Source organism: Amaranthus tricolor, chromosome 14 (assembly GCF_026212465.1).
Source record: "Amaranthus tricolor cultivar Red isolate AtriRed21 chromosome 14, ASM2621246v1, whole genome shotgun sequence".
Taxonomy (NCBI): domain Eukaryota; kingdom Viridiplantae; phylum Streptophyta; class Magnoliopsida; order Caryophyllales; family Amaranthaceae; genus Amaranthus; species Amaranthus tricolor.
This window is the reverse complement of record NC_080060.1, coordinates 5,609,446-5,635,416: the sequence shown is the minus strand read 5'-3', so window position 1 is coordinate 5,635,416 and position 25,971 is coordinate 5,609,446. Positions and strand designations below refer to the sequence as shown.

At 32.7% G+C, this 25,971-nt stretch overlaps 1 protein-coding gene across 2 annotated transcripts; it reads right to left on the bottom strand.

Moving 5' to 3' along the window:
* Positions 1-27: 27 nt before the first annotated feature.
* LOC130799970 (protein CASP) lies at positions 28-24,362 on the bottom strand. Of its 2 annotated transcripts, none has more exons than XM_057663283.1 (20): positions 24,167-24,362; positions 23,862-24,021; positions 23,626-23,736; positions 23,089-23,267; positions 22,241-22,390; positions 21,522-21,610; positions 18,982-19,091; positions 16,489-16,583; positions 16,255-16,310; positions 15,031-15,196; positions 13,236-13,328; positions 5,433-5,561; positions 5,185-5,304; positions 4,416-4,496; positions 3,302-3,409; positions 2,955-3,098; positions 2,755-2,856; positions 2,257-2,336; positions 574-666; positions 28-498 (listed from the first exon to the last, which is right to left on the bottom strand). In XM_057663283.1, exons 2-20 carry the CDS (start codon positions 23,947-23,949, stop codon positions 447-449), a joined length of 2,046 nt encoding a protein of 681 aa, XP_057519266.1. In that variant the 5' UTR covers positions 23,950-24,021; positions 24,167-24,362; the 3' UTR covers positions 28-446. The 2 variants fall into 2 exon arrangements, with proteins under 2 accessions (XP_057519266.1, XP_057519265.1); XM_057663282.1 differs by having other exon boundaries at positions 23,862-24,147; positions 24,247-24,265.
* Between the last annotated feature and the right edge of the window lie 1,609 nt (positions 24,363-25,971).

Genomic DNA, 25,971 nt, shown 5'->3' with positions numbered 1-25,971 from the left:
ATTACGTTTTCTGAGAGTTTATTAGCCTTGATCCAGAACAAACTCCCCCTTTTCATAATAGCAAGTAGAAGTAAAAACAAACATTCAAATATCATTCTTTTCAACTAAAGCTCAGCTTAATTCTTAAACATCATAGTACAAGCGTCACCGACGTAAAATATGGTGAAGAAAACCACCGAAGCAGCTTTATCAGATACGCATTTGTCTTCAAATCGGCACAATACATCGTCATCATCCTTCCCGGTGTAAAATAGTATACCAATTTTTGAGATATTGCAGCTTACACAAAGTCGACAAGTGTAACTATACACTATCAGTACTCTCACTTTCTCAAACTCGGGAAAATGAACAAAACTTGATAATCAGTTTGTAACTATGTAGTATATACTAACATTTCAATCAACCTCCTTTATATTGATGTGCTATTTGACAAATTTAATCAAGCTTTAGAGAGCATTAGGCAGAATGGTTTTCTCTTCAATTCCTTCAGACCCATGACTGCATCACATTTCAGGAATTAGAACTAGTTATGAAAAAACAAAAGCATGAACAAGATTGAAGAAATCTTAGTACCTTAGATGACTAAGAGCAGACATCCTGTATAGACAAGTGAAAACTAGAATATGTAACCCAATTGTGTAGAAGAACGCAAATGTTCGAGCATATCTGCAATTAGTCAGTTTTGTTTAATTTAGTAACCTTTAAAACATTCAACATATACATAATAATTATGCAATTTCACACAAATACACTCTAACCTCCTCATAGTGAAAGCGTGACGAGATTGAGATTATGCATCAGCAAAAACAATATATGGTCGAAGATTACCATTAAGAACTTTTATTACTTGGTATGCAGGAAAAATTCAATTTGGTAATACCGTTTGAGCTGGAGGTTAGAGTCTTAGAGAGTCAACGCTCTAGTTGAGAAAAATAGGACTACCCAGATACCCATATCAACAAGGTACATCTTTTTCAAGGAAGCAAAATTCTTAAGAACTCCACAGTTAAGCATGTTTGGTGTAGAGTAGTCTTTAGATGGGTGACCTCATAGAAGGTGCACACGGCAAAAACAATGTGTGCCGGAAAAGGCTTCAGTTGGTTTGTGGGGACATGCTATAGCCCAACCCAGACAAGGTCGGGGTGTTAGAATAGATCCCTTTTTTCGTTTTCAAAAATAGTTGACAAAACCCAAGAGCCAAACTAAAATACATTATGATTGAGTCAGTTCGACAAGTGGACCATATGTCTACTTATATAGGAAAGACAGGGAAGGAGGAATTATTCGATAAACTAAGATACATTATGATTGGTTGAAATCCTTAACCAATGGCATAAAATAGTAGGGAAAAAGGATGTAATGAATGATCAAAGTAGGCCAAATGAAGCTACACTTATATTGATCAAAAACTGAAAGTAACACAGAAGTACATATATATATATACACTGTGTGAGGCATAGGGAATGGATCAGCTGAAGGCAGCACTGTGGTAAAAACTGAACATTGGATATATCTGTATATAATATATCTTATGACTAAGGTTTGTAAAGTTTTTATTTTACCATGGAAACTTGTTTTTATTAAAATATATATTTCCAACAAAAAGTGAAGATGTATAAACATTAAAAGAAAGGTGTTATTTCATTAATTCAAAGAAAAAAGAGAATTCCTTTTATTTTGGTAATAATTACTGCCAAAGAAATATTTTTTTTGGCAATTGCCCCTCAAGAATTCTATTACATAAACAATCATCTTTTTTGAAAGATCATGCGAAAGCCAAAATTAAATGTCAAAGAAACAAGAGATCTCTAAATCCATAAACCAATGCAGTTTCATCAGCATTAGTACAATTGAGCATTGCCCTTGTTCATGGTCAATATGGCAAGAGACATCAAAAGATTTATGACAATCCCCAAAGAAATGGCTAAAAAAGTTGAAGCAAGATACAAAAAGATATTCAAGCACAAGAGTACTACATATTTAATTTGTTAAGAGCTGACAGATTCTACTCAATTTAATTCTGTACATATCTAAGAAAACAGTTCAAAATATTTCTCTTTGGAACTAGAAAATTAGAATTTGAAGAGACTCTAGTCATATTGAAGTGATTAATCCGAAGTGTTTTATTTTAACGGATTGGGTTATCCAACATGTATGGAAAAGTTAGATAAGGATCTATGACATTTACACATACACATCAAGGTGTAACTATCACATCAGCATTTGACAGATGAAATCAAGCATAAGAAAGCATACTTGTTGCCAAGAAGGAAACGCCCACTGGTAAGGGTTATTTTGTCCCTGAGACCCAGCTCCTTATACCTTTGATCTCGCTCCTGTACATTATATGTGTAAACATGAAGCATAAGTTTGATGATGAATATGTATTTAGACTTAGAGAAGGGGCACAGGCCACAGGGAAAGAAGAAATGAAGGAAAAGTGTAGCAAAATCAAAAATCAAGCTCTTTCTCTCTCTTCCCTCCAACGCCATCCTCGTCTCTCGTTTCCTACTTCCCCTTAGAGAGATTAATGATTGGTTTAAAAAAGGGTAAGCCTCAATCAAATAGCTAAAATCAACTTCCAAGTAGATATAAAATCTGATAACCATAACTAATTTCCATAACTAATGAAAACTAGTTGTGAGTTTATTTTATTGGGTTTATATCTTAAATTCCGGCAACTACAAGGTTGAAATTTTACTATTGCTTACATCTGAAAATAAAAACTGGAGCAATTTATGATGAGTTTACTACCTTTTTGGAAAAAGCAGCAAAGGGGTTAATATCGTCTTCATAAATCTTCTTATACTTGGACTCAACATCAGTGCTCAAACCACTTTCTAGATCATCGGAAGGCTGGAATGCAACAGAATTAAATCTCATGATAAGAGAAATTACGAACGAAAAAAAATCAAAAAATTAAAAAATAAACACGAATGTCTGGTGCATGACACCTTCTTTGACCCTCTAGAAATCACTTTCTCATGATTGTAGTCTTGGACGTATCGAATTTTCCCATAAAGCTTTACGTTGTCTGCCTTTGTTTTCTCCAGTTCTTCTGTCAAAACCCGAATCTTATCCTTCATTTGCCTTACCTCCTGAAAGGCATCAAGTTAGCGCAGTTTACTAGCAAGGCGTAGCTGCAAACTTTCTATTGAGAAAACAACATTTGACCCAAAAGGCGTGGCATGATAACTGCTCAAACTTGTATCACTTTACCACCTTGTTAGAAAAACAAATACAAGAAAAATCGAATAAGATATAAAAAAATAAGACATCATACTCTGGCAGAGCAACTTACTTCTTCAGTCTCGCGAAGTCGTGCTCGGAATCTATCTCTCTGATTGCAAATCACCTTAAGCATTGAGCTTTGGTCCTGATCACTGGAACTATGCTTCGGTTCTGTGCTCTGGTCAACATGCAGTAATAGAACAGTAAGATCAAACGATAGATGGATATATATAAATGCAACACATTTTGAATGTTGATGTAATACAACACATTCAAGATTTAACCAGTGATTAATTCCCCGTTGTACTCACCACTAACAAAATATTGATGTTACACTCAATTAAAACTGGCTCAATGCAGTTTTAATTGGTTTTACTTCCCTAGATTACAATTGTTGCCACAATTATCGTTACACTAGCACATTTCCTTTGATAATAATGTCCAAACAGTTCCAATCCAAAAAGTTTCATATTCATAATAAGATTATGCATAAGTTTTAGCTACAAGACACGACTCCAAAATGCTTTTAAAAAAATTCAAATTCTTACACTGACATAGGCCTTAGCAGCTTAGCCCATAAAAATCCAATTTGTAGGGAGTTGATTCCCCCTAAAATACTAATAATTCTTTTCATGACCATGAGTTAGCAAGGAAGTCTGGAAATTTGATTTTCAAAAGGTTGGACTGGATTACGATTATTCCTCCAGGTTGGAATGAAGAATCAACTTTCAATTTACATCACTGATAAGTAATTTTCTAGACAACTTCACTAAAAGCATTTCAATGATAATCAAATATCATAGTATGGAGCTGGTGAGCATTTCAATTCTTTTCAACACCTCCCAGTAATTTTCCTCAGACAATCAAGTGCACTGAAACCTGATTCACAAATATTAACTAGTCCTCCAAACGTCCATCTGTAGATATTAAGAATCTAAATTATCTAAATGATTAAGTAGTTAAGGTGCCAGCATAAATTATGTATCAACCATAGTCAATATTTTATAAGCGGGTATGTATTTATCACATCTCTAGATTGAGTAATTAGAAGACAAAGAACATCCAATTATCACATCTCTAGACTGAATGATTGAAAGACAAAAAACATATTTCCAACTTCCAGACATTCGCAAGCATCAATTAAGAGCCTCTCATCCATTTACAGAAGATTCAAATTAGCATACCTCAGATGGCTCAGCTAAAACAGAGTCTGACAAATCCCAATCATTAAAAAATGATACTCTCCGTTCTTTGGAGCTATATCCCTGCATTGGAAGGTTTTAAAGTAGTTTGAGCATAAACTCTTGAATTAGGAAAAAAAATGGAAACAAGTTGATTACATAATAAAAATAAGTTCACATATCGACAGAAATCAGAAAATGAGGAAAAGACAATTTAGAAAAGTTGATGAAGGCTGAACACTAGACTTTCATCCTCTAAATTGATCCAGCAGCTTTCAAACCAATACTGAGCTGAACTCAGAAAGAACTGGGGGATTTGAATAAAATAATTAAAGATAAACTTCAATTATTTGGATAGACTTCAATAATTTGGTTTCAAAATAACAATGAGCTTTCTTGATAAAAAGCAATTGATCCCCAACTCCAGACACAATAAAAAAAGGCATTAAGTGTTAACATTACTGGGACTAATAGATGCAAACTCAAATAGCAATGCCAAATATACCAACAACCAGTCACAGTCAGAAAGAAGTAACTGGAGAAAATTCAGATGAAGTGACGAATGACACACTTCAATGATTTATTTTTATACAAAAATTTACAAATTTTCTTTTTGTAAAATGATTCTCCCTGAAACAGCCACACCCCCCCCCCCCCCCCCCCCTTCCCACCCCAACAAAAAAAAAGGAATAATATTAATAGATAAATAGAAGTTTTTACAAATAGAAAATCCACGTGTACCAACAGACTGGCTAAAGCTGCAAGGTTGTACCTTCAATATATCATCTTCAAGTTTCTGAATTAGTTTTTGCTGCTCATCAACCTTGGCAGAAAATTCTGATAACTTTGCTTCTGCAGCTTCAAGAAGTGATGTTTTCTCTGAGAGCTTAACCTAAAATGGGGATAACATGAAAGAACAACCATAGACATGATCAAATTTAGAGTTGTTTTCTCGGATTGATCATTGCAGCAATTGAAATCACACATCCTCTAATCAAAGATCTTACATAGTACGCATACCTTCAATTGAGTAAGCTCATGTTCCATCTTTTTGTTCTTGTCCAGCAACAACGATTCCAATTTGCTCATTTCTTCACCACTTGTGGCTACTTCCCAATCTTCAGCCTCTATAGAATTGTAACCAACTGCCTACACAATAAGCAAACAACAGTAAAGACTTATCACACTGAAAAGAAGCCAAAAAAAAGGCTCTCAGACGTAAAAAGCAATGCGAGATAGAGAGAGAAAGAGATACAGAAAAAGGTATCAAGGAAGGAGAAAATTCTTCATTGGATATGGACTAACTTGCGCAAAATTGATTCAAGCATTTTTGTCATTACTTAACTTTATGACCTCATCAATTAAATCAGGCAGTTGAAGCATTCCATAAACAACTAAAATTTTGCAAGACGCAAAAAGTTAACTTAGCCTCACAGCTTCGAGTTCATCAAAAGAGAAACTCGTCTTCCATTTTCACTTATCTTAAGAACAAGCCCCAGCATTTAGTAGACAATTCAAAAAAACAGTAGTTGGCCATAAGGAACTAAAAAAGATTTCAATTAATACTATCATCATTCTTCTATGGGATATCGGAATCTATAAAGTATGGAATTGGATAACTTATTTGAAGTTATTAGCAAATTTTTTAGGGTTGACAGTTTGACACATTTCCAATGAAATTACTTCAAACTAATGGATATTAAATGGTTTATAAATATTAATGTGAAATTTCAGTTTTAAAAGAAGTTTTTTTCCACAAGATTTGGTTGGTTTTATTTTCATAAGCGTTGCTCATTTTATCCATTATTTGACTTAACTTATGAGATGTATGGAAAATAAAAACTTATACTAGAAGTAGAAAGAAGAACTTGATAGCGGACAAAGAAATCTTGAGTTGAATGAGAACAAAAGTTGATAAAATGGAGAATGAAACTAATTTGAATGCTTATTTGGAGTAATTTTGGGTGTAAAAGTAAAGAAAGGAAAAGGCATAAAGTTAATTTGATTGATACACATCTTCGAAAAATGCTCTCATATAAAAGGTAAAGGTCTAACAAAAAACAAAGGATTAAAGGTATTGAACTTTCTTTCTTTCCTCCTCGCTTTCCTAACTAATTATTCCACTAAACCAAACTCAAGAAAATGAAATAACAATTTTTTTACTATTCTTTTTGTTTTCTTCTTTTCTTCCTTCACTAAGAAATTAGAAAATAACACAAAGTAAACAAGTTGTAACCTGAAATGGAAAAAACAAGCTTTGAATATAAGTATTTGGTTTCTCAACTTAATTTTATTCATAAACATTGAGGGAAACTACTATATATCAACTTTGTCGCAAGAATCTACTTCTATAACAACATTTTTGCAACAAACTACATTTATAACAACTTTTTTGCAAGAAACTACAAATTACAATGAATTTTAATATAATTTCTCGCAAAAATATTAATTTAAAAGGTAAACTCATATCAAATTACCTTTTTTTATAAAGAGAGATGCTAATAATATATAAGTTACGATTTTCTAGGGTTAGTTATGGATTTTGTTCATGTTTAATTGGATCGTATGTTTGTAAAAATTCCCTGTAAGTATACTTCTAGGAAGTCACTAAGTTACAAGAAGTGTGCTCAAGGTAAATTTAATGCCTGATCATAGAAAATTTTACTCATCTTGTTGTTTAATATGTTCACGTAATTATTACACGATTAAACCTAAGAAGGCCAAGATGAAGGTGTGATTGTTGTGCATGAGAGTCGTGAAGCAATATTACTTATGTCATTGATTTAAGGGTTTCATTATGTATATCAATTTAAAAAATGAATAAATTATGGATCACTAATGACCAAACATTACCTAAGTTGAGAGTTGTTTTTCCAACAATCATTTTTTAAGTATAATTTTTTTGGTAAGAAACTAATGCCTTTTAGAACTATTTGTTTGTGAGAAATTCCATTCTAAAAATGTATTTTCCGACAAAAAAATAAAATTGTGTCAAGAATTACCTTTTTTCTTTTGGAATTAAGGCTCTTGCATTGTTGTTTTTGTTGTTATTGTTGTTGTACTGAAGTTTAGTGCCTAGAGAAAGAAGCAAGTAGCTCAAAATTGTGCTAATACTGAAAAGTAACAAGTTTTCTATGTGTAAGTGCCTACTCATATGTAGGGATTAGCCTTGAGATATAAAAATGAAATGGTGATTGGGATGATTTTTTTGTTCATGATCAAAGGCGGGGATGGTTGTTTCTTGTTGTGGGGCTGATGCTGATTGTGCGTCTGTTGGTAATGCTTTTGAGAGCTGCTGGAACAGTGGGCGGATAATGGTGAATGAAATGTTGATGAAGTTTTGATGAAGTTGCTGCTGATGTTAATGAAGATAGAAAGGTGGTGGTGATATGATGATGTTGTTGTTGATGAGTGAAGGATGATGTCGATGGTGATGCAGCTGTTTGCAGACTGACTGCTGTTGTTGAGGACGAAGGAAACATAATGCAAGGAAGGTCATGGGATTGAATCCCATTGCAAGTTATTTCAACATTTTTTTTCTTTTCGCCTCCCTTCGTAATTGAGGAGCGGCGCACGTTATTTATCTGTTTTCTAATTTGATCTCCTTTTTCTTCTGTTAGATTCAAACTGTCCCTTTGTACAATGAAAGATGAAGATTTTGTTAGATAGAGGAAACATGCCAATCTTGCTTGGGTTGTGAATTGTGATTGCCGAAATGCGACTCAGCAATCAATGACAGAGAGTGAAATAAGAAAGGTAACAGATGATGTTTTGTGTGTGTGAGGTACTGCTCCAACCTTTAATGAAGCAAAAGTAGGGGGTGAAAGAACACGGGAGAAGAGGGTGAGAAGAACCAAATATGACCTAGAGGGAATAATTGGAAAAAGATATGAAGAATTTCAATATGTTGAGATAGTTGAAAATCGAAATGAATGTAAAAGGAGAATTCATGTGGATGACCACCAAAACTAATCAATTGATTCATGTAGCAGAATACAATTTGTTGGGATTGAGGCTTTGGCATTGTTGTTGTGGAATAATTGGTTCTAAGGTGATCTCAGAAGTTTTCGTTTTATAAGGTGCTTTTTTACAAAACTTAAAATATGAGGTGCTTTTGACAAGATGTTTGTTACAGAGTATTTTTTTTATATATAATTCCCAAAAAAATTACAAGGCAGTAAGAACACTGCACTTTTAAAGATTGCCTTCCTCTTAATTCTCAACCCATAAGCACTGTGGTGAAATGAACGAACCTGGTATTTTAAGGTAATAAAGAACGAACCTCAACAAAAAAGAAGCAATAAGGGCTATTCAGCTCATAGTGCAAAATATCGCGCGCATCACCGCATTGCGACTATATTGTAAAGGTTTTTGAGCATATAGCAACAGAAACATAAGCTAAGACAATTGTGAAATCATCTGTATTGGCCGAGAAAGCCATTTTAAACGCAGCTCTGGCCGCATTCAAGATTTTGTACTATGTTTTAGCTTACTAATGTTCATTTCCTGCATGTGCATAAACATTGAACTGACAATTTGATATTGATGATGATACTATAGTGAATCAGTAAAATGGTCTTTGTACTCAAGTGGTCCTGTACTCTTGTAAGCATTTGATATTTTGATTGCTTTTTCTTTTCCTTCCAAAATAATGTTATTGGAATTATTTACCTTTTAAATTTCTTTGTGTCTTCCAAATCTTATCTTTATAAATACTCCATACATGTCAGTGGACTTGGCACAAGGGCTTAACTCACATTCAATTGATTGTATACAAACAAGAATCAACAAAGGCTTAACAGCATAAATGGAAAACCAACAAGGCAGTCAGCCTTACTAGATGTTTGTTAACTGTTTCGTCATAGTGTTATGCATCCAATTTTTATCACACATAGGCTTGCAGGCCAGTTGCATTTATTGACGAGGATAGAAGGGGTAAATGGATTAGTCATGTTATGGTTTTCAGCAGTTTCAAGAAGCATAACAAGGAGCTCTATTAACACACTTCTGCCATGTGGTGGGCAAATTGAAATCTTGCGTAATATGATGCCTACGAAATTTTACTCAAGTTAAAGAGTAGTGTACCAACCTCCCTAGTGGCTCGTGTTCATTGGCATTTCCTAAAATGTCCTTTTTTTGATGCTAACATGGAAGAAGCACTCTCCTTTATAGAAGTAATTTATTGGAGAACTGATGGTACTCCCATTTCGCAAGTGTTCTTATCCTTGAATAATTTTTTGATCATAATCTATAAGTATGAAAAGCACCTTTCATGTACATACAACAATTAACAATCCTCTTAATGTTCAACACTACTATGGAAATTTTTCAAAGTGGGGGTGTAACAGGCTCAAATTTCTTAATCTTAATCTTCCAATTAATTATTCCGAAATTTTTTTTAATTCGAATTCTTAATCCTTTGGTTATCTAATTCAAATCAAATTTAATTCCTAAACCTTATTTCGATTTTGTAATTTCTTCCAAAATATATATATATATATATATATATATATATATATATATATATATATATATATATATATATATATATATATATATATATATATATATATATTCTTAAATTTCTTTATAAACACTAAAATATTATTTTATTATTTTATACTACGAAAAGTAAAATTTTAATACTATATTTACGATTTTATTAAAACGTTATGTTTCAATTTCATTTCCTTAAACTTATTTTACTACTTATCATTTTAACCTTACAACTTTGATTTGATTATTTTATACCTAAAAATTAACTATATTTTTTTTATTAACTTTAAGAATAGTTTTAACCAAAATTTTCCAAGTAAACTATCATATTTTCATAATCAAACATTAATCAAACTTTCCCATTAATCTAAAACATTTCACGTGTATAAACTAGAACAAAAATTTGATGAACCAAAATCCTTTCTACATCAATCCATGATTTTCATCATTTACACAAGCTATCACCATTTCTTTACACAAGTTAATCTTCTTCTACACTCCAAACTCTTACACATCCACTTACACACTTCAACTCTTACACATTCACTTACACACTCTAAATCACTTACACAAGTTAACCTTCTTCTATACTCCTAACACTCTTTTTCATACAATCTTATGAACTAAAAAGTTGCCCAAAACCCATTATAAATACCCCTTAACCATGAGATCACTTGCACCCCCATCATCAAATCTTTCTACCATTCTTTCTTATATCTTCACCTCATTAACATCTTACTAACTTTATACCCTTTTTATTAGTTGAAGAATCAAATGAAGATGGAGTTTGATCTTATCACTTCTTAAGCCAATAATCATCAACTTTTGAAAAGTCAAGTATTATCTTTTGGAGCTTGGATATCATTTTCTTTTGGGTAATTGAAGATCTACTTCTTTGAAGCTTGGAGTCTTGAAGACTTTCTCTTTTGGAACTTATTTCTTTGAGTTCTTATTGTCCTATTATTATTCTCTTACTTGGTTTAGCACCACCTTTAGAGGAAAATGGTATATATTTTCTTAACTCTCTCGTTATGTGATATTTATTTATGGTTACTTGATAATACAAAAGCATGATCAACATGATTTTATTTTAATCATTTAAACTTTACATGGTTATATTAAAGTCATATCCAGTTTAGTGATATTTTCGTTAAAACAATAATACTTTTGGGACACTAAAAAAAAAAAGGAGTTGTAAATATAGAAGTTCTTGATTAATATGATAATGTAGATATATATGAATTTTTTTTATGTGAAATATTATTTTAAGTTTCATGTATGTTAGCTTTATGAACTTTTGCATTGAGAAAATACTTAAAAATAATATCTAGTGATGTTTTTGTGATGAAATCTTGGTAGATAAAATTAATGTGAACTAGAAATTTTAAAAGGAGTATGTTATAAGTATTTTATAAAAACTAAAAGTTAGGATATCATTTTAGATATGTTCCTTGAGTTTTACTTCATTAAAATAACGTTTAATTGAATTTTCGTTTAAAAATATTATTCTAATAGGAAGAGGTGTTGAATACTTTCTTAATTATGAAAAAATAGCTAAGAAAATATATTACTTTAGTTTAAAATAAGTTAAAAGTTTATTAATAAATGTGAAGAAAAAAAAAGTTAAATAAGAAATAAATATTAAATGGGCTCTTCTTAACTTGTAACTTTTGGGCATACTCCTATAACATGTTGAATCTCATGATGACCCTAAGGCAAATTGTCGTGGACCCTATGGACTTTAATTATTTTTTTTATATATATATCGATTTATGTCTAAAATGATTGTATTAATTATTTAAAATAATAATCATGAACTTCATTAGTTAAATAAACTTATCTCTTTAAAATGATTCCGTATCATCTTGGTGTTTTGATAAAATTTTTATTTTGGACTCAAGTAATTATAAAGAATTATTAATCGGTTTATCGGTAAAATAGTCAAACTAATTTGTTGAAATGCTTAGCGTTGTCTTTCTTGAAAACTCATTTCATTTAGATTTTAGACCCTTAATAACGTGTCGGATTATTTTTCATAGTTATGATAGATCCGTTTTACTATTTTATTTGGTTATTTGATAAAATACGTTATTAAGTACTTAGAAATATTACCCTTTGACCTTTATGATTATTTATGACATAATAATGACTTAGTTTAGCCTCAGGAATCTTAGTATAGCTACGAAAGTCTATTATTTAATTAATATTAATTTATTAGATACTAGTAATTTGTTTCTATTAAAAGGGTAGAATTGTAATAATTTTGACCAGTGGAAATTTGACTTATAAGAATGTAAACTATTTCGGTTTAGAGTCTTGTTTGATATTGCATGATATTGATTGTATGACTCTGATAATAAGGTAACGTCGAATCATGAACCGGCATGTAAAATCTCGGCATCCGTGTTAGCCGGCACGTAAAATGCAGTGTCAGACAGGGGTTCCGAGAAAAACCCATCCCGTGGAGTCTCGAGCATAACAGTATTGAGAGGAATGACGACTCCACCACAGTTAGGGTTTAGGACTACGGTCCTCACCTAACCAGACTCTTACATATATCAGTTGTCATTATTGTTGTGATCTTGAGATGTGCTATGATGGTAAAGTTATGAGGCTTAATCGAACTTGATTGAATAAGCATTAAGGTTACCAAGTATTTAGTAGCAGTAATGAACTTCTACAAGTATTGAGAATGTAACTTAATGGCTTAATAAAGGTCAATAATGAGTAATAACCTTCTATATTGTGCTTGATGATTATTTTGTAAGCATGATTTAACTATCACATCATAAGCTTGTTGAGGAAATTTTACTCGGCTTTATCGCTGACCGATTTAATCGGCTGTCATCTGTATTATGAATGATAGTATTTTGCAGGAAAATTTAGCTCAGGTTTCGATCCAGGCCGCAACTTTAATTATTTTATTGAGGACTTAGCTGCATTGATTTTACTTGATGACTTTGAAGACTATATTGTATTTATTTTTTTTCATCGTATTTAAGCAAATCTTATGTTATATTTTCTCAGTTGTAAGATTTTTAACTTATGTTTTGAACGGTTTTAGTTTAAATGGTTCTTAGCAGTTCGGCGTGTTACACTTCCGCATTATTTATTTTAAGTATAATTATTAATGTTAATTATGTATCGAGAATCCCACTCCTGCTACAAGGGGCCTGAAGGTTGGAGTGACTACCAGACGTAGTTCAAATTTAACATTGAAAAGAGGTGACATTCAACATGCAGTTCATTAATATTGAATGTACACTAAATATAGACTATCATGCATTGAAACATCGGAAATTCAGAATGATATAGAAGTGAGATAACCTGCAAAATTTTGACTTTTTTCCGCAAATCTTCAACCAATTTTGCAGTTGGCCGAGCCTGCAGCTCTTTCTTCAGCTCCTCTAGGGCAATGTCCTGTAAAATAAAACAGAAATAGTTTGTAAACCAAGTCACAACCAAAAGGGCACAAGTGCCTCTATATAAGGTGGAGAAAAAATTAATTGATGAAGATTATAAGAAATTTGTGTGGTGATATGGAAGACAACAATAACAGAAATTTCTTAAATCAAACAATTCCCTTATTCTAAATTAAGTGAATCATTTGTGTTTAGCAAGAAAAATAATAAAGTGGCAATTGTACAGAAATACCATTGTTTATTGAGGATTTAATTACGAGGGAAGTAGCACTGACTCACTTCTGGGGAGGAAATGGTGGTACATTTGTAAAATCACGCATAAATACCTTCCTTAGAAGGAAAATGCATTGACTTAGAGAATTTCCAAAAAGATATAATGCACTTAAAAAGAACAAAGATATCAATTACCAGCAACAACTTCCTAAACAAGTGGACCCTAGAACACCTCGTAAGAGAAAAGCCAGCCAAGTTGTCTGTAGCCGGCTATTAACTCCCAACATATATGATGCCACCCACATATAGAGAACACAAGCCATGTGAAAACAGCCCAAGTAACTGTTTCTATTTTTGCTTCGTTAACAAAACTGGCAAAGAGAACAATGTGTTGCTTGGAAACACATGGGTCTAACCATATACGGAGTGAGAGGCTATAGAGAACATGTTCAAGTTATCATAAGGCAATTTATGTACAACAAACTCCAGCCTCACGGGGTTTAGAGGTCAAATGTATGCAACCTTACCCTTGTAATGAGGTTGTTTCGGTTGACCCTTGTAACAAAGTGGGAGACAAAACAAAGGTAGTATGAGAATATTTATGTAGAGCGTGTGAGCTCCATCACAATTTATATTATAGATGGAAGAAAAGAAAACAACTCCCTGGAGTGGTCTGACTAGTTTTCTCAGAGCCTTATATGTTTTATTTGATCAACACAGTAATGAAATTCACTAAGGTGCTCTCTAATATCTCTCTCAACAAGCATCTCCCAACTATATTTTTGAAAACTTGATAGTATGAAGATCAAGTCAAGAGTGTCATAGTGATGCTCAAAATGACCAAATATTATTTTTAGAAATAAGACAGTAATTATTTGAGTTCTCTGTGTCAACTTGGAAACTAGGAAAGAAGTGAAACTTGAGGATAGTACATAAATTTAAACCACTTTTGCAGCCGTTTTATAATCTGCATCAGATAAGCTTTCCACTCGATATCTTCCACTAAAGAATTTCAGCTTTCGGCATTCATATTGAAATTAGTTTTAGACAAGATGAAAATACATTCAGTAAGTTATATCCTACACTGTCCTGAGTCCAGACTGCCTTAAATCAAATTATGAACTCACATCATTCCAAACCTCAGATGTCAAAGATAAACATTTCCTTACCCTAATGCCAAGTGGCTCCCACCTAGATGTTTTAGGGGATTGGATGTACGCAACATAACCCTCATAATGAACTTGTTTCCTTTTGACCCTTGATTACAAACATCATATACAACTTCACGTCAATAAAAAAACGCAAATGATTTGATGATGCATTTCTGTAGGGTATAGTCCATTATAACTTGAACCCAGATAAATATAAATCTTTGGCTCCATCAAGAAAAGACACAAATTGCAAAAAGAAGTAACAGAAGATATGAAGACTATTTTAAAATGTTTTTAAGTTATGAGATGAAAATTAAGAAGCGAAGCCGCAAATACCTTTTCATGAAGAAGCGCATTCAGTTTCTTAATCTCAGAAATATGATGCTCCCTCTCAGTTGATAAGGTGGTCTCCACCTTATTAAGTTCCATATTCAATTCAGATATAATCTTCTCTTTTGCACTCAAAGAATTCTCAAGGTTGCTATTTGGATCAACAATATCACTGCAATAATTGCATAGAAAGCGTGGAGAATAAGAACAAATGACCCTCAAAATGAAAACAACAAGCAAAAACAATGTAATAAGCAGAGAGATTCCGGAATGGCGGGTACCAATTACCAAACCAAGGAAAAATAAGACAAAATTTACTCAAAAAGCCCAACTAACTCAAGCCCACCAAATTTGAATCATCTACCAAATGCTTATTTCACTTTCGTTCCAATTAAAAGGAAGAACAAAAGGCTAGGAAAGTAGGAAGGCAAAATGAGTTGAATGTTTTATACGAGGAGAAACTCAATCACTAATGAGAGAAAATGAAATATCACAAAAAGAGACTAAAAGGAGTTTTCTCAAAGCCAATAAATGAAAATTACGATGGAATCACACTGTAAATCATCATTTAAAGCAAACTTGCATCGTAAAACACCAACAGAAAGAACCAAAGAGAAGAAAGGAAATTCACTCGTCACAAGTAGACTACCGGAAGTGCTTCTCAACACTCCTGTTATTCCTCTCTTGACATCATAACTCCAAGATACGCTAGCAATATGAGTATAAAAGAGCATATTTTCCCATTTTTCTCCTAAAAGCTATAAATAAAAAAAATAAAAAATAAAAAACACATAGAAGAGGAACAAAATGAGTAGTTTAAAGTCTTAAACAGCTGCTGAACACAAGTGATTATGATTAGACTTCTTTTTTAACAATCATTATGTTGATCAATCTCAAATGAAGTATAGAAAGTCAAATACATTTGAAGTTAAAAAAAACTCTTCCATGCTAAGATGAAATTATTTCACCACTTTAGAAGGGGACTATTGTAACATTAGTTCATGGTGGGAATTCACAATATTCCAAATTACAACCCACAAACTAAGATAAAGCAAAGTGCAAAAATATGGCCTCATCCTTGTTTAAGTTATAAATAATTTCAAATTGATTGAAGTGATACTACCCGCATCATAAAAGTGTATAAAAATCATATATGATGATGCGACAACTACATCACCCCATTACCGAATCATTGTAACCGCATTTTGCACCATGTATAAAATATATCACCTTTTCTTATTTTCACTTTCGTCATTTGCAGACTGTAACTTTGAACGTAGATGTCCCTGAAACAGTAAGATGGGACAAGAGTTACCATGGAAAGATCCTAGGTGAATCCTCATACAAGTTCCAGTATATTAGTAGGTACTAAAAATAAAGAAGCCCCGCCAAAGAAAATCACAAAAGGGGATCTAGAATATTCAATAAATTCACAAATTCTCACAAACAAAAGAGATAAATAACCTTTTCTCTCTCAAGACTCAACAATCGGCTTTGAGCGCGTTCCACTTCGTCCATCAAAAGACTAAGTTCTGACTGCTTTGCAGCTGTGTCTTCCTCTAAAAATCAAGTGAAGTGGAGAGGTACAAACCTTTAGACATGTTTAAACAATAATAAATTCCAATAAAATAGCACCAAAGCATTCCAAATGAAACTAGGAACAATAAGTGTGAAAGATAACAAAATCAAGAGGTTAATCGTTAATAGCATGAGCAAACCCTTTTTTTATGTTTCTTAATGCAATGTGAAAGCCTTAATTTCAACAATATGTGGTTAGCTAATAGGAAGTAATAATTTAGTGGACCCAAAAATAAGAATTTGAGCCATCTAATCCTCCAATTACGAAAAGACCTCGACAACAACTCCCACCTAATATTCTTACTGAGATTGCGAAAGAGAATTCGCACAATTCACCTGTTGTTTTGAAAAAACTTACGCTATGTTCTATATGGCTTATTCGAACATATTTCGAGAAACATGGGTTCAATAACAGCCAATAGTTACAAACTAGTTCAAATCATAGTACTGAAATGTGGTAACGTTCGCAATCGCAATCACGAACACTTTGATGCAATAATGAGAGCGAAAAACTTATGGTAACGCACGTGAGATATCCCTCAAAACGAACCAAAACTCGATTTTTATACACCTTTAACATTTCGGGTTTTGAAAACCTTTACAATGCGGCATAATGTAAAAGCAAAGTCGCATCGTCGCGTCGTAAAGGTGTTCAAAAAAACGAAGTGATATATTCCACTTTGTAAAGGTGTAAAAAAAATCGTGTTTTGGGTTGTATCAAGAGATATCTTATGGTTTCGACTAATATTCAGGCGTTACGATAATTGCACCCCTCCTGTTACCACATCATCGTTCTGTTATCATGATAGCAACCGTTACCACATATTTACATTATGCGAATGCGAGGACGCGAAGCAACTTTTTTTGCACTATGGTTTCAATAAGGGTTGTTCGTGTTTATCTATCTCCAGAAACATCAATTTACTTCTTTAGCATGTCAATGAAGGGAGTGGGTTGTTTTGTTTAGCTAAATAATCCATGCACAAACTCACATCCTTCAACCCAAATTCTAACATAGTTTACATGTTTTTAATTATGACCATGATCAAGCTTCCAGTTTTCAAACTTTTTGAGTAAAGCTACCCAATGACTAATAGAAAGGGGTAGATTATTCAAGTCCAAGTTGCTTCAAAAATTCTATTATGACTATCTCTTTCATGTTTGGGTATAGACGTATAGCATTATTCAATCATTAGTCCAATGCTCTAATAAAAAAAAAATGAATATGATTAAGAATCTATTTAATATAACTTCTACTCTTCTCTGACTCATTTCTAAAGCAGCCAAAGCAACGAGCGCTATACCTCGAACAAAACACGCTAATGTTAGCACGTACAGCCTTTGTGTAAGTCGCAATGCTTATGCAAGTGAAAGAGATTTTTCGTGCTCATATGCACTCTATGCTAAAGCCTTAGTGTGACTACTGTGACTAGGTGCACTTTTAAAAATAAGCATATGGCCTTGAAAAGAGTGAAGTGAAAGACCAGTGGAGATTTCATTATCAAGTATAAACTATATGAGCTAATAAAAACCAAAATTTTAAGGTAATTTGTCAACTTTTAATTTTGAGGAAAAAATATGTTTAGTGTCAAGTATTTAAGTGACTAGAAATTCGACTGGAAAATATTTTTTTACAAGAAGCTGCTTTTTTTAAAAACCCTTCACCTATTGGGTAAACCCAAACAAAAAATGATTCGACCCAAAATATGATAGTTCTAACATCTAGATTGTTTTTCAATAATTGTTTACATGCTTTGAGAATAGATATATTGATTTTATGAAAATCTTGCAATTTTCTCATCTCATCATGGCCCTATTGACCTTTTTTTGCAACTCCAAATGTAAAGTTTGTCCTAGAAAATATCTTTTTATAAGAAACAACAATGCCAAAAATAGGACGATGTCAACTTACTCTTTCCTTTAAATCAAATGATCCAGTTGGTAAGGGAAAAATTTTTGTCTTCAAGCAAATCTGTTTATAAGTCATTTGTAGCTTCTTGGGAACTACTCCTTCCACTCCCAATTTCTTTGGAAGGCAAGAGTTTCTAACATCGGAAACAGTCGGTATACATTCCAAGAAACACAAGATATTATTTAATATAGCAAATTTCTAAATTCCATGTGCCTGCTCTTAAAGTATTTTTTGATGCAGCTTTTTGGTTACTTCAGAATTAGGTCATTCAAAGAACAAGTCATGGATGATCAATACTTTAGAGCAGTAGTCAAAGCCTCCTGTTCTACCAGTACTTTTAAGGGCATTTACCTTCTACAATCCGTTTGAAATTTTTATAACAATATTTAGCAAGTAAGATCAAAGATAAACTAACTATTTGTCTAGATCAAACACCCTCTTATAGTAAACCAGAGACAAGAACGCACCTGACTGAGCACGAAGCTCAAACAACTGGCTCTGGGCAAGTTCGTGCAACTTTTGCATAGTCACCACACTTTCTTTAGCTTGACGTAGTTGATCCTGTAGCGACTGCTCACTGCAACACATAACAACACATCTCGACAAATCATAATTGAAGCTGAAAAGTGTGTCTGCTGGCAACACAAATCAATCAACACTCAGCAGACATTCTCTAATATTTTTCAATTTTAAATTATTTTTGAATTTTCACCCTTCATCCCAATAATAAAGTCACAACTCATGCCTGATAACAGCAGTAGTTCATAGTGATCATAAATACATGAAAAGAAAAATGTACTCACAATCTATTTACTATTTTTATACCCCCTTTTCCCATGTACTTGTAGTTGTACCTCTATACCGTCCACATTAAAAAAAAGGGTACCATATGGGCATAAGTTTAGTGGGTAGTAGGTGGGTATGGGTATGAAAAGTCATACCTGCCATTAGGAGTGGGTAGGTTGTGGGTATGAAGTCTATCCGCTTTATATATCCCCGCATCACACCATAGCCACCCGCCCCACCCCATACCACCCACTATGTCCTATATCAGCCTGCCTAAAACCATATAATTATATAGTTAATAAAAAATAATAATTTTTAACAAATCATTCTATTTAAATTGACATAATTTTTAAATAAACTTTAAAATAAAACTCAAGTGGGAATGAGGCGGATGGAAGTGGGTATATGGTGTATATGCAAGTGGGTATGAGGTGGGTAAGGTGGACGGGGATGGGGCTAGTAAGGTGGGTGGGAATAGTATTGGGTATAGATAGGTGGTGAGTGAGAAAATATTAGGTGGCTATGAGGATGGGGGAGAGGGACCTGCACCCGGCCGCCCATTTGGCCATGAAACAGTAAGGCCATTTGTAAATAACCACCCAGCCTATACAACATACAGTCAGGTGTTACTGTTTCTATTTACCTACTTCTACAAAAGTTGTCCAACAATGATTTCCCAAAGGGTTCTAATAACATAATATGTAAGAATAGCAAATGAAACACGTGTATGGTAGGACAAACTCCAATCAGGATAGCTCAAGCTATTTCCAACCGACAATTGGGTGACAGAGTCACAGATGTGTGACATTCTTTGCAGTGTGAAATAGGTTTTAGTCTTTTAATATGTTTTTAATCCTTTCGGCCAAAAATACTACATATACATACAACATAATCCTGCACTATAAAACTATGCCCATATTAGTATTACCATAACTAAATTATAACTGATCTTAATATAGTACTTAGTACTTACAGAAGGTTTTGACTTACAAATAAATTAACTGTTAGTCACCTATTTGTAAGAAAAAAATTGATTCTTGTACAATAAGTAAAAAATTGTCTCTCTCTTAGCCCCTTAAAGAAATGTTACCATAATTGACACAATTTCATAACTTCAAATGACATTTGAGCTAGAGGCTTTTCTTACTCTTGGATCCTTTTTTTGTTGCATTTACCATCCACAACTAATTACAACTTCTCTTTTTGATTAATTATTAATTGTTGATTCATGATTTTAAATGGCATAGAGTTCACTCTGTGATCAAGGACCTACTTTTGCTTGAAACAGTTGCTCTTTGATATTCAATGCCCAGAAAGAAGTAGGTCTTTAATGTTACTATTGACCAAGCTGAGTATTCAAATTTATTGTTAATTAGGATACTTGAAACCATGAAGTTCCTCTAGAAAACCGCTACTAGTCATGTCATCTACTACCCTTTACCATTCTCAAGATTTAGGAGGTAAATTCAGTTGCTTGAAAGCTAGACAAGAAATGGCTTCTAAGATTTCCTAATGAAGTTTCACAGACTAAACCAGTGTGTGGTTTCATTTTATTTTGAGCCTTAAGGAGTCCATTTTGAAGGTGTGCAATAGGCCAGGGGCTCATTGGGCCTCTGTGCCTAACCCTTTATTATACGGGCTTCCAACGAATCAGGCCTTAAATGGGCCGGACTTTAAAAGGGTCAACTTTTTACTATATATGGAGCAGGTTTAAACGGGCTTTTAATCTATTTGGTTGTGCAATTAACAACTCAGAGTACAAGTCATAATTGATGCTTGCAACTTGCCGCACCATTGGCAATTTGGTATTTAGATGTTGATGATGCAAAAAAATTTTAACTTACAGTATGATTCCAAATGGTGATGCAAAAAAAATTTTAAGAATTAAGATAAATGGGTCATGGCCCGGCCCGTTTAAAGTAGAGCCTGGTTGGCCATTATCTGGCCCATTCCACACCTCCAGTCCATTTCCTCTTGACCAATGTTTTTTTTTAATTCATATTATGAAAAATACTCTTGCCACCAATACAAAGAGGCCATAAAAAGTTACTTGCAAAACTCTACATAGATTTACTTTTCAAATGTTACTCAAAGAAAGAAATTTTGATTAGGACCCTCCCCAAACCAGTGATACTCCTTGTTCTCTATGCACAATTGTATCGCTCTAGTTGAATAGAAAACTACACATTAAAACTCAATATGACACCAATATATAAAATACCGTTCTTTCAGAACTTCTAGAGTCTTTTGATTCTCTTCCGCCAAACTGCGCTGCTTCATTTCCACTATTTCTTTTACTTTTTCTTCCATCTGAAAGGCATGGAAGGACAAATCAATTAGAAACAATTAATGTCGAGTAGCAAAGTTCTCTAGTTTTCACAGTTGTCAAACAAAACATTAAGAGAGAAGCCAAAGAATGATCAATCAATCTAAAACACTAACAAGTTCCAACCATTGCATAAAAACAAGTGTAGCCAAAAACATTTTGAACAAAATGGATCGCATAATTATCTTAAAATTCTATAACTAGAATCTAGAAGTGAACACGTTTCCATCTGTTCTGTTATTAAAAACAGTAATTATCAATGATACACAAATATTTGTAGTTTCATCCTACATCACAATCAGATGTGTGTATTTAGAATTTATGTCTTCCCATATTTAATTCATGAAAGATAAAAGTACTATATTCTATTAGATGATGATATTTATGCAAGATTAAAAAAACACACAACAGTGAGCAGCAAACATATTAAGGAAGGACTTGAATTTTCCCATTTCAATGTGCAGAACATAAAGCCGCACTCCTCTACAAATATGATTGAAACGAAGAGACAACACCAGGTAGGAAAAAGTCTCTTTAACAAAGTCTAAGCATTGAGATTTGGAGCAGATATAATATCATAGTGTCAATAAATCAAGAAAACACTCTAGAAAGACCTGTTGCTCCAATTGGCGATTGCGTTCTTCAAGTCTCCTTATAGTTGACTGTTGATTTTTTAAATGTGACGCTTCAGCCCGGAATTCTTCAAGCTCAACTTTCATTTTTCGGTTATCAGATTCTAGTTCAGATATTTTTACATCTTGTTCCTGCATGAGGCTAACAAATTAGCAAATATATATACATAACAATAAAAAACAGAAATATCATGAACATTAATAAAATAAATGAATTAGGTAACATGAATTTAACTTTATAGCCAATGTAAAATCCTGAGGATAAACTTTTGCGGGGATGCTGACAGCTCTACAGAGCTGCCAGGCATGAGGTAACTGCAATTTTCAACATATATAACTAAAAGTAGGATGCTTCCAATACCCAAAAGATAGCAAGCATGAGACCCCATAAAGAAACAACTCTATTGGGCATATGAAAGACAACAAAGTGGAGACAAAGGAGTTGGAAACCAAGAAAATATTTGCATAGCATTTACAAAAAAAAAAAAGTAAGATGATTACAGGTGACATCCCCAGAAAAATCTAGTTTACAGTTGTACGCATTCAAATTACTAAAGGTTCAGACAAGATCTATGTTTGTGAATGGGATTTAGCATAATGCATAGTTATAAGAATTGAGCTCTAAATCATGAAGAAGATACGCCAATCACGAAATCATCAACATAAAAGATGAAAACAAAGGACAGGAACATCAAGTTGAAAATGCATGCCCAGCATTGAGTATTACCCCCAGAACTGCACCGATTAAAACATAAAAGTAAGGAGTACTAGATGTCATCTATATGATACATTCAGTAACGAGATTTTCCAACAAAAAGAAAGTTACTCACTGAAATTGATGCAAGAGCTGGAAAAGGATCTGGAGCCTCGTAAAGTTTCTGGTAAATATTAAGAAATGCATTTTCTCCAAATTTCGCACGCTTAGTAAGGTTATCGACTTCTTCCTGATATCCCTTCAGTAAAGAATTGAATAAATTCAATTTATCCTCTGGAGAAGCTTTTTTGAAGTCTATCCAAACACAGCACAAACAATTGTGAATATCCATGTTTTCACAATTCGGAATATAATTTATTATTGTCCGTTCTCAATAGGTTAAAGATTTATAGGTCTTTGATTTAAGATTATAATAAATATATTAACCATGTGTGCTTTAATTTGTGTGAGGTCAATCAGAATTGATACTTTTGTTATCAGCGATTAATGATAAGTTTGCATACACTAAATGGGAGCAAACATTGGGGTATTCGAATGTACCGGAAGATATTAGTTACTGTGAAAAAAATGAAAGATTATTCCCAATGCAAAATCAAGGGATATGTAAAAACAACAACTGCAGATCACACATCAAATCAAATGAGTATACAACCTCGAGTGCTCTCTGCAAGTTTGCGACGATTCTTCTGGCTGTTCTCCTGGTTTTCGGCAATCCGAAGCCCTTGCTCATCTAACAAACTCTTTTCCTTCTCCAAATCAAATTCTGCAACACATATCAACTATTTATTCCTTGAAGCATTATTAAGTGATCAAACTAACAAATAACCACTAAAACTGCTCAAAAAACGAAGAAATAATTGAAATGCAGCATAAAGAATGGAACTATACCTTTCCAGAAATTGGCGATAACAGATACTGGAGAAGAAGAAGATGAGCTCGACTTTTCCCTCTCCAATCCAGTCTGTGGAACCTCCATTGATAATTAGGGATCTGAGTGATAACTGATCAAGAGTTTCTGATCTCAGTTCTTCGATCTCGCACTCTTTAACTACACAAAATTTTCAGTACACAAAATTAAACGCGGGAAAACATGAATTGAGATCAGATTAAAGATTTAGTTGGCATTCAATTGATATCATGCAACACGAAATTCCCCAATTCACTTCGACATGTTCTGCAAAAAATGCACGTACCAGAACCACAATCAATTCAACCTTATATATGAATTCATAATTCAAGCTTGATGAAAGTATAATGAAATAGAGAAAGTAACTCTGATAGATGCAGATCTCTCGTATTAAATTGGTTCAAGCTATTTTCTATAATCTAGTTGACATTATCTAATTAATTATGTACAAATTATTGTGAGAAATGGTGTTTTAAATATGCATTAAATATATAGGTTAAATATCTTAATTAATATAAATTAGAGAGAAAATAAAAATATGAATTTATGTCTTTTAAGTCTCTCATAGGAGAAGCTATTAATTATGAGTTTTTTGTTTTAATGGAGATGTTAATTATTAGTTTAATACATCTTCTTTAATAGAAAGATGAGTATTTCTTGTACATTATCATAAATCATTTGTTCACAAAGCTCGTGTGGGGCTAATAATTTTCAATTCTCATCTTATCGAAAATCCTTTTAGCTTCAATTAGCCCTATCACCCTCTAAAAGTATTTTAGTGACAGGTTATATAGGCATTGAACGATTATATTTGGTCAAATACTTAGCGATAAACTCCTATGATCCTTTTGTCACGATGTTTCTAAACAAACATAATAATAGCCTTTTTCCCATAACGAGTCATGTTTACTTCATACTCTCTTTATCCCTCTTATTTAGCATATTTTTATTTTAGGATTAGGGTTAGAAAAATAGACTCACCACTTTCTCTAAATCTGCATTTTAACTTCATTATAATTTCATTCGTTCAATTCATTATTTCTTTTTGTTATAATCAAAAATTCACAAATTCGTTGTTAGCAAAGGTTAGAGTTTTGTATATATTAATTAATGGGTAATATTTAATTTATCAATACAGGGTAAATGTAAAATTTTAAAATTTAAATTTTTCATTGTTAAATTAAAACACATAAATATTTTATAAAAAAATTACATTGAGATGAATTGAATAAGATTTTACTTGACTATATTTTAATTTATAGATTACAAATAAAAAATCTTTAAAAATAATTAGTGAATGGTGCAAATATCGAACATATGTATTGAATGGAAGGGAGGATATTTCATTTTGAAATATCCCTTCAATAGAGATAGTTTCACCGTGAGATCATCTTATTTGAGAATTTGTGTTTCTTTTTAGGACATCTCTTGAGCGATGGGAGCGACATCTCCTACCCAACATAGAGGTGTAAGTAATTTGGTGAAAAACCAAGCCAAATTGAATGAGCAATTATTTTTTGTTTGATTCGATTTGGACTAAAATTTGATTTTAGTTCGGTGTTCGATTTTGATTTGATTTTAAGATTTTGTAAACCAAAAAAATTGAACACCGAAATTTACACAAGACTCTAGTATTTGTACAATGCACATCTAAAAAATTAAAATCAAAAAAACATTAAACAAAAATATAACCAATGATAGTTTCTTTATTGTGAAACAACAATTATCGATGAAACATGGAAGCGTTGAAGCAGAAAATTAACAAAATTTCATCCCATTGTACTATCAGGTTATAAAGTTGAAAATGAGATATATTTTAATTACAAAAAACTCAGTGCAAATAAATAGTTTCGGTGCAAATTAGTCAATTCAATGTAAATCAATTAATTATGTACAATTTCTTAAAATTTTTTTAAATCATTTCAATTTAAATTGGCATTTTATAAATCATTTTGGTTCAATTTGGATTATACAAATAGGATTTGAATTTTCACTACAAAAATCAAAATCATTATTTAATTTTGTTTGATTTGGATTTGTAAACCAAACAACAAACTTACACCCATAACTCAGCCCGTGGACAATTTTGTT